General features: G+C 41.7%; 1 protein-coding gene across 1 annotated transcript; it reads left to right on the plus strand.

Annotated features, from left to right (window-relative positions):
- Nucleotides 1-8,252: 8,252 nt before the first annotated feature.
- On the plus strand, nucleotides 8,253-9,206 carry LOC102838435 (olfactory receptor-like protein OLF3-like). Its single transcript, XM_006861198.1, has one exon. The coding sequence runs from the start codon at nucleotides 8,253-8,255 to the stop codon at nucleotides 9,204-9,206; it is 954 nt and encodes a 317-aa protein (XP_006861260.1).
- The last annotated feature ends 467 nt before the right edge of the window (nucleotides 9,207-9,673 follow it).

Consider the following 9,673-nt stretch of genomic DNA (forward strand, 5'->3'; position numbering starts at 1 on the left):
GAAGTGCAGCCAGAGTGCTCCTTGGAGGCCAAGATGGCTAAACTTCGTATCTTATACTTTGGACATGTTGTCAGGAGGGAAGAGTCACTGGAGAAGGATGTCATGCTGGGTAGGGTGGAGGGTCAGAGGAAAAGAGGAAGACCCCCAACGAGATGGATCAGCCAGGTGGCATCATTGATGGACTCAAGTGTAGCAGTGGTAGTGAGGTTGTCCCAGGATCGGACATTGTTTTGTTCTGCTGTGCATGGGGTTGCTATGAGTCGGTTCCAACTCGATGGCACCTGACAACAACAACAACAACAACAGCTAGTGGAAGATAGTGGCAAGCTTTCAAAGATTGCATTTTGTAAGTGTAGTAATTATGAAGATCTCTGTTCTTCAGTTGGCCTATTATTATTGAGAGTGATATAATGGTAAGAGATATAACTGAGCAGTAAAAAATGGCAGTCTTAAATACATATGCAACCAACAAAGCTGCAAAAGATGTCAAGTAATAATGAATAGAAATAGGTGGTGGTGTGCCGTGGAGTTGGTTCCAACCCATAGCAACCCTGCATAGGGTTTCTGAGACTGTAAATCCTTAAGGGATCAGAAAGCCTCATCTTTCTCCTATGGAATGGCTGGTAGTTTTGAACTGCTGACCTTTAAGATTAGCAGTCTAACTCATAACCACTACGCTACCAGACTCCTTGACTAGAAATAGACAGACCCACAATTACAATTGGAGATTTCAAAACCTCTTTTTAAACAATTGATAGAACAACTAGGCACAATGTTACCACAGACACTGAAGACCTCAACAATACCATCAACCAATAGGCTCTTACTGGTCACTATCAAACATGCCATCCACCAACCACAGAAAGGTCTTTTCAAGTGTCCACAGAATTTATACTAACATAAACAATTCTCTGGTCCATATAACAAACCTCGATAATTTAAAAAGAAACAAATTTGAAATCATACAGGATATGTTCTTTAACCATGATAGATTCAAACTAAAACTTAGTAAGAGAAAGGTAACCTATATAATAATTCCAAACTATTGGGAACTGAACAACATACTTTTCAGTAATTCATGACTTCAGAAAGTATAGATTCCATGGGCATTGTTCCCTCTTTTGATCATAATTTTCAATAGAATCTTAGACCAAAACTTTTAGTAGTGGTAATAGGGCACCATCCAGTTCTTCTGGGTCTAAGGCAAAGAAGGCAGTTGTTTATAGAGGCGATTAGACTTGCATTCCATTTCCTCCTCCTATTCTGGCACTTGATTCTTGATTTGAGACTTTTTTCTTTACTGATGTATGTATTTGTTGTGGTTGTTAAGTGCCATCAAGTCAATTCCAACTCATAGTGACCCCATATATGGTTTCCAAGAAACTGCTGGTGGGTTTGAACTGCAGACCTTGTTGAATTGGTGTATGTTCTGCTATGTATATTTTCAGCAATTACAACAAAAATAAAATAATCACAAACAGAAACGAGTACCTAAAGAAAGAAGAGGACATAAGCCCAACCCCAATAAACAGAAGGAAATGATAAAGTTAAAAACAAAAATAAAGGCAGAAGCGTTGCTGTTGTTAATTGTTGTCAAGTCGACTCCAACTCATAGAAGCCCTGTAAAAGGTTTCCGAGGAGCAACTGGTGGATTTGAACTGCTGACCTCATGGCTTGAAGTCTAGTGCTAATCCACACCAGATTTTTACAAATTCACATGGAAAGGCAAAGGAAGTACAAGGGCTAAAAATTGTACAAGAGTAAAATGAAAGGAATTGGTCTACTTAATTTAAAAATATCTATCTTTGTAATCAACATTATGTGATATTGATGAAGGAATAGATACACAGATCAATTGAACTCAATAAAAAAAATCCAGAAGTTTTATTGTCAAAATGACAAAACAGAGAACAAATAAGACTAGAGGGAGGAAAGAGAACAATCTTCTGGGAGGAAGAAGGGCAGCTTCAGGGGCCCTGTCCTCGAGGGTTGGGAGTAGAGACAACAATTAAGACTCTAATGCATGAGGCCCCTAAGGGGACTCTGCCAGCCCTGTGTCACCAATGCAGCCGTGGGCACAGAGTTGATTAGTGCTGAGTGTAAGTCATTCTCAGGTCTCCTGAACTTCCTCCCAGCAGTGTTCCTGGCAATGTGAACTATCCCCAGGCAATTTCTGGGCCTAGGGGGCCCCAAGGAGCATGGATACCTAACCTCAATTTGTTGTTGTTTTTAGGTGCCATCGAGTCAGCATGGACTCATAGAGACCTTATGCACAGCAGAATGAAACACTGCCTGATCCTGGGGCAACGTCACTACTATTGCCACGATGGTCCACCACTTTTTGAAGAGGGAATCTTCAGATACCAGCTCAAGCCCAGCGTGAAGCCACATGCCCTTTGTGTCAGGCACCAGCTAGTGTTTGAGAGCTCATAGTAGAGGTGTCAACAGTGGGTGGTAGTGAGTGGGCAGAAATGAAACGGATTTGACTCATTATGGACTTTAGATCAGGAATGTAAAACATGACTGAAGAAATCTTTGCGGCCCTGAGGATTATAGGAAATGTAGTAAAATAACTCTGCTTTATAGAAGCTTGAGACTTGGGTATACTTTTTTTAACAAGCTCTCAATTCCAAGGTTTAGTAGTGGCAGACAGAAAGAGAGGGAGTGAGAGAATGAGTGAGAAAGACAGAGAAAGAGAGAAAAAGAAGGAGAGAGAGAGAAGACACGAGATTGCATCATTTGTTAAAAACTGACAATACTACAGATGATTATTGGGGAGACATTTCTAGAGAAAACTCAGAAACATAAATTCGATAGGTAGGTAGCGATAGTGACTAGCAGGTGCTTAAGGCTGGATGGAGTGTTGCTAATGATGATACAGAGATTCAGGAGGCCACCATCTCTGGAATGGATAGCAGACCACTGGACACAATAGTACATTACATTGCCAGATAAGATCACTGTCATTTAATTTTTTTAAAATCTTATTTCCCCCATGAGGTAGGTACACAAGATATTTTGATTTTCCTCCCAACAACAGAAGAGCTGAAATGTAAGACAATTTATGATTTGTTCAATGACAATGCATTTGACAATCAGAGTGAACTTCAGCTAGAACTCCCATCTAACTTTCATTCCAAGGTTAGTTCTTCAGGAGAAGGTTGTTGTGGTGAGCTGTCACTCTGAGGGAGAAATGAACCACAGAATATTCTAGTCTTAGCCACAGGAGACCACAGATATAAAGGAGATAAATGGTTGCAGAATGAAGCCATGATAAAATATGTCCTGAAAAGTGAATTTTAGAGCTTCACAGATTGGAGAAACTGGGGCTAAATCATTGGACTCAAATGTGTAAAAAGTTGAACAAATAAAATCAGAAGAGAAGACCACAAAGAGGCGAAAAAAATCATTGTCCTTAATCCCATTAAATCCATTGCCACCTGGTTGATTCTGACTCAGAGTGACCCTATAGGACTAAGTAGAATTGGTCCATAGGGTTTCCCAGACTACCCTTTCTATGGAAGCAGATTGGCACATCTTTTCTCCTGAGGAGCAGTTGGTGGGTTTGAACTGTGAAGCTTTCAGTTAGCAGCCGAGTGCTTTAGCCACTGCACCATGTGTCAGACCCTTCTTTGAGACATCACTCACCCAGGTGACCCCGGAGCTCTGTCTCCAAGCATTTGGATGATGCAAATATCCCTGCTCAGGATGGTTACTCTCAATATCTACGATGGCCAACTCTACCACCTTGAGTAAGAGGGATCCTCCCTGAAACCAAAAGGTCACATCTAGGACAGCCCGACTGCGTAAAGGTATGGATCTGAGTAATTTTGTTGGAAGGATTTTCATTACCATTGAAGCAGAAATAAAGATTTGTGAAAGGAACAGATCAATAACTTGTGGGACTTCCGTCTGTATTCTGTCTTCAGATTCTAGACTTCCTCTTGTCTCAGCTGAGATTGCTGAGAGCTCTCCTTCTCTCATTCCTTCTCTTTCTGTCTGCCAGTACTAACCCTTGGAATCGAGAGCCCTAGTAAAGAAGCCAACTGTGCTTAAGGCTGGATGGAGTGCTGCTAATGATGATACAGAGATTCAGGTGAGATGAAGGCTGCAGGCCACCATCTCATGAATGGATAGCAGACCACTGGGCAGTGTCCTTAGCCTCAAGCTTCCTTCCTTTGTTCAACCACACTCTCACTGAACTGGTATCACTGTTAAATTTTGGAAAATATTTTGAAATATTATGTAGTTTGAAACATGAGACACAGAGGAATCTGAAAATGAGTGCATACTTCCAAATTCACTACTTTATCTTTTCCCAACATTGGGGAAATGGTAGAAGATAATTTATTCTTGTTGAGAGAGAATAGAAATGAAAATTGGGCTGTTCTTAAATGTAGAATAGGCTCACTGGGATAATGGAATGTGGCAAATAGAAATAGGACCCAGGTATGAAGTCCTGAATACTTCCTTCTTTTCACAAGTAACTAAGTACTTAGGAGTGTTAGCCCATAGAGTAGCAATGAAACCAAATGGCACTTTTGAAGAAAGTGTGTTGTTCTTGTTAGGTGTGTGGAGTTGGTTTCCACTCATAGCAAGCTTATGTACAACCACACAAAACACCGCTAGGTCAATCCTGTGCTGTCCTCACAGTTGTTATATTTAAGCCCATTGTTGCTGCCACTGGGTCACTCCATCTCGTTGGTCTTCCTCTGTTTTGTGGACTCTCCATTTTACCAAGCATGATGTCCTTATCCAGGGACTGTCCCTCCTGAAAACATGTCCAAAGTATGAGAGATGAAGATTCGCCACCCTGGATCCTAAGGAGCATTCTGGCTGCACTTCTTCCAAGACAGGTTTGTTTGTTTTCTTGACATTTGATATTATTCTCCAACACCATAACTCAAATTCATCAATTCTTCAATGTCTTTCTGGTTCGTTGTACAACTTGAGACGATAGAAAATACCATGACTTGGGTCAGGCACACCTTAGTGCTCCAATTGATATCTTCGCTCTTTAACACTTTGAAGAGGACTTTTGGAGCAGATTTACCTAATGCAATGTGTTGTCTGATTTCTTGAGTGCTGCTTCCATGAACATTGATTGTAGATCCAAGTCAAAAAAACAACAACAAAACAAACAAACTCTTTGAGAACTTCACAACCTTTTCTCCATTTATCATGATGTTATTTACTGGTGAGAATTTTTGTTTCTTTTACATTGAGTTGGAGCCCATACAGAAGGCTGTGGTCTTTGATCTTCATCAGCACTTTAAGTCCTCTTTGGTTTCAGCAAGCAAAGTTGTATTATCTGCATGTCTGAAGAAACAGAAAATGTTGAAAGTTGTGTTGATAGAAACATGAGAAGATAAGAGGACTGATGGTACTGACCTGGACTGAAGGACTCTGTCAGAGGGAGGAGCTTTGGTTGATTTTGTGTGTCAGGCTTCCCACCTCCTTCCTGGTGAGCACTCTTGATGAATTCTTCAAAGTCTTCTCATTGGTAGTAGATCGGGAATATGGTGAGGAAGTGGTAAAGTGTTACAAATGCACTTCATGTTTAGAAGTCATAATGTTACTTAGGCTGCTCCCTGCCTTTCAGGTACCCTGCCGAACTGTGGGGGCCTGGACATGGATGGACTCCCATCTGGAAGATCTTCTGGAGTGAGCTTAAGTAGATTATAACAGCTTAATTGGGACATTCATGGTTCTAGAACACCAAATGTTTCCAACAAACATTATCAAAAATCACCACCTGAGTATTTGTCATTAAAGTTATGTTTAACTAACTTGGCTTAATGATAGTCCTTTCTTGTCCCACTAGGCAATATTCACAGTCAAAATCACAATATCTAGCAAGAAGGACTCCTCTTAAATGTTCGTCAAATTAATGGAAACAGATATCTACTTTCTGATGCAGATTTGTGGTCTATTCAAATGAACAGATTCTTTCATGAAGTGTTTTCTGATGCCTCAGAATTTGAATGTGAACTCTGCTTTGAGACAGAAGCCTTTTCAGGATGGTTTCAGTTAAAAGTGCGAGGGCGAAGGCTGGTGGAGCTATCATGATAGGGTAGAATAGGAAAACCTGGAAAATGGACCAGGTATTGAGGTGAACATCAGGAAAGAGATGTATAAGAAATAGTTGTAACTATTCCAACCATATATGTGATGACATTTCTGGAAATAGTAGTTTTGCTTGGTCCTTCATCAGCAGTGAGAATTCAAGAGTAGGTGGTCTTCATTCTGCAGCTCAGATACCCCTACCTGACCTCAGTGCTAAGAGCGTATGTTTTTTCCCGGACCCTTGCCTGCCCTTTTATTCCCTACTTTCTCTTTTTGTTCATTGCCATAAATGTAAAGTTAGTCCTCGGCAGACATGGCATTATAATGGAACAGCACTACACAATTCGGTTAAAAAAAATCTAAGTCTTTCTGCTTAATATTCAAAATTTACATTTTATCTCTGGTCAATAAAGTACTTTTGAGAGAGAGATATACTAACCGGGGAAACAGTAGCTGAATGTCCATCTATACAAATTCATGTCTTCTTGCCCTGGATTAGGAGAAAGGAACATTTAACACTTGCTTTCTAGTCCCTCTTTCATCCTAGAAAGAATAAGCAGCCATTTCCACTTCTCTTCCTTCTGAACCCATGCCCAGGCCGTGAATCTTAACATCAGGTAGCTGAAAAGAGAGAAAAACTAAAACTGAATAACTGTTTCATATTTCTTCCAACCAGAGACTGAAAAGACCTACTCCTTAAAAACAAAACAAAACCATATCTCCTCAAAGTGGCTCAAAGAACACAAGCCTTCTTCAAGACTTCAAAACAATGAAACGTTGCTGTCATTGTTGTTATTAGGTGCTATTGATTAGATTCTGACCCATAGTGACCCCATGTGACAAAGTAGACCTGCCTCAGGGGGGTTTCCAGATTGTCTTATTTACAGGAATAGATGAACAGGTTTTTCTCCTATGGGGCTTCTGAGTGAGTTTAAACTGCACCACCTTTTTGGTGGGCAGCCAAGTGCTTAAAGTTGTCCCACCAGAGTGTCTTAAGAAAAGGTTAGCACAATTTTTTTTCTTTTTTTCTTAAAATTTTAATTCCTGAACTTCTGGAGGAGGTGTGAGAGAAGGTCCATTTGCTAGTCTACCTACCCTAGGACAGAGGTCATGTCACAACTAATAGTGTTACTATTAGTAATAGAATTTCTACTAAGACAAATGACTCAAGGAATTTCTCCCAGTAACAATTCACTGATTAATTTCCCCACAAAGGCTCTTGTGAGCTATGTAAGAGAATCCAGTTTTTCAAAACAGTATTCACCTCTAGTTGCTTCATTTTTTCCCCTACCTTTCACCCTCCACTTTCCCAGGAACCATCATAGAATATTTCATTTACCAAGAAAATCTTTTCTTAACTTTTTATAACGCATGCAGTATTTGTCCCTTTGTGATTGACTAATTTTTTTTCAGCTCCCTCTTTATTCTTCAATGTTCTATAATGTTCCATTGTGTGAACGTGTCATCCAACCCATTTTTTTTATGTGAGAGTTTAAGTCTCCAAGAGATAGCAAGTCATAAGACAATAGGAGTCAAATTGAGGGTTGCAGACTCCAGATTTTTCCACAAGACACTTACATCATTTTTACTTTATAGGTACCTCTTCCCAATCCTTTATCCTTTGTAATATAGTCTTGGTGGCATAATGGGTTAAACTTGGGGCTGCTAATTGCCAGGTCATCAGTTCAACCACACCAGAACCTCCTTAAGAGAAAGAGAAGTCTGTCTGCTCCCATAAAGATCTACATTCTCGGGGACACTAAGGAGCAGTTCCAGTACGTCCTATAGGATTTCTCTGAGTTGGAATCCATTCTACGGCCGTGAGTTTGGTGTTAGGTTAATGAATTCACACATTTCATTATGTTTGGGGTAGATGACACATTAAGGAAGGTCTTTTAACTTTTTAACCATACTTTTCTTCATTGTTTTCATTTATATCTGCCTGACCATTCTTCTTGTCTATTATAGATTTCAACTGGGCCTTCCTGAGACCACATCAGGCCCTTATGAAACTACTGGACTATCTCTCTGGTGCACTTTGGGATCAAGTCCATCATCTGGGCGTCATGAAGATACGAACCACTGGGCTAAGGCTAGGTGGACTACGTGCTTTTCATGATTCTCCAGTTCAACAGTCTCTGCTGTTTCTCACACGCTCTTCAGATAACGAACCCCCATTTTTTTAAATGGGGACAAGCAACGAAACATGGGTGAGTGAATTTATTCTGCTCGGCCTGTCCAGTGACTGGGACACACAGGTGTCACTCTTTGTCCTGTTCTTGGTCATGTACCTGCTGACAGTGCTGGGGAATGTTCTCATTGTCCTTCTCATCAGACTGGACAGCCGACTCCACACACCCATGTATTTCTTCCTCACCAACCTCTCCCTTGTAGATGTGTCTTATGCCACGAGCATCGTGCCTCAACTGTTGGTCCATTTTCTTGTGGAACATAAAGCCATCCCATTCCTGAGTTGTGCAGCCCAGCTGTTTTTCTCCCTGGCCTTGGGAGGGAGTGAGTTTCTTCTACTGGCAGTAATGGCCTATGACCGGTACGTGGCTGTGTGTGACCCCCTGAGGTACTCAGCCATTATGCATGGCGGACTGTGCACTAAGCTGGCTGTGTCAGCCTGGGTCAGTGGCTCCATCAACTCTATAGTGCAGACCACCATCACCTTTCAGCTTCCCATGTGCACAAACAGGCAGATTGATCATATTTCCTGTGAAACACTAGCTGTGGTCAGGCTGGCCTGTGTGGACACATCCTCCAATGAGGTTGCCATCATGGTTTCCAGTATTGTCCTCCTGATGACGCCGTTCTTCCTAGTTCTCTTGTCCTACATCCGGATCATCTCCACCATCCTGAAGATCCAGTCCACAGAGGGAAGGCAGAAAGCCTTCCACACGTGTGCCTCTCATCTCACAGTGGTAGCGCTGTGCTACGGCATGGCCATTTTCACTTACATCCAGCCTCGCTCCAGCCCCTCGGTCCTCCAGGAGAAGCTGATCTCACTCTTCTATGCCATTCTAACACCCATGCTCAACCCCATGATCTACAGTCTGAGGAACAAGGAGGTGAAGGGCGCCTGGCAGAAGCTCTTAGGACAATTCTCTGGGTTAACGTCAAAACTGGCAACTTGATGAGTCATGAGCATCACACAGAGCAAAGAGCTTTGCCTTTGTTTTCCCCATCCCACTCTGATGTGACAGGTTTAGAATGTGTCACCCTGGTAACCATGAAGAAGGAGAAGTTATAACATTTACAGGTGATGTTAGGTAGGAGGTTGAGTGGTTGTATTGGATGTGTGAGATGTGAGGGATGTTTTTGGATGTCAGAGCAGCATGTTTTGTCAAGTTAAGCACTTCTATATTAGATAGTCCCTTGCTTACTCAAGTATTGAAACTGGCTTTTGTAAATCTGAAAATGGCCGTGCTGTCACCTGGTGCTAGCGGACCCCCACTTGCTACGTCACTGCTGTGTAACATTTGCTAAGCGTCTTGGAGGTTTTAATCCTTGGCGCCGAGTCACCTTTGTCTATCAGAACTATAAAAGCTCCTGCTTGCCTTCACGGGGTAGAGAGACTGGAGTCTGGCCCGACCACTGCCCA

Source organism: Chrysochloris asiatica, unplaced genomic scaffold (genome assembly GCF_000296735.1).
Source record: "Chrysochloris asiatica unplaced genomic scaffold, ChrAsi1.0 scaffold00041, whole genome shotgun sequence".
NCBI lineage: Eukaryota > Metazoa > Chordata > Mammalia > Afrosoricida > Chrysochloridae > Chrysochloris > Chrysochloris asiatica.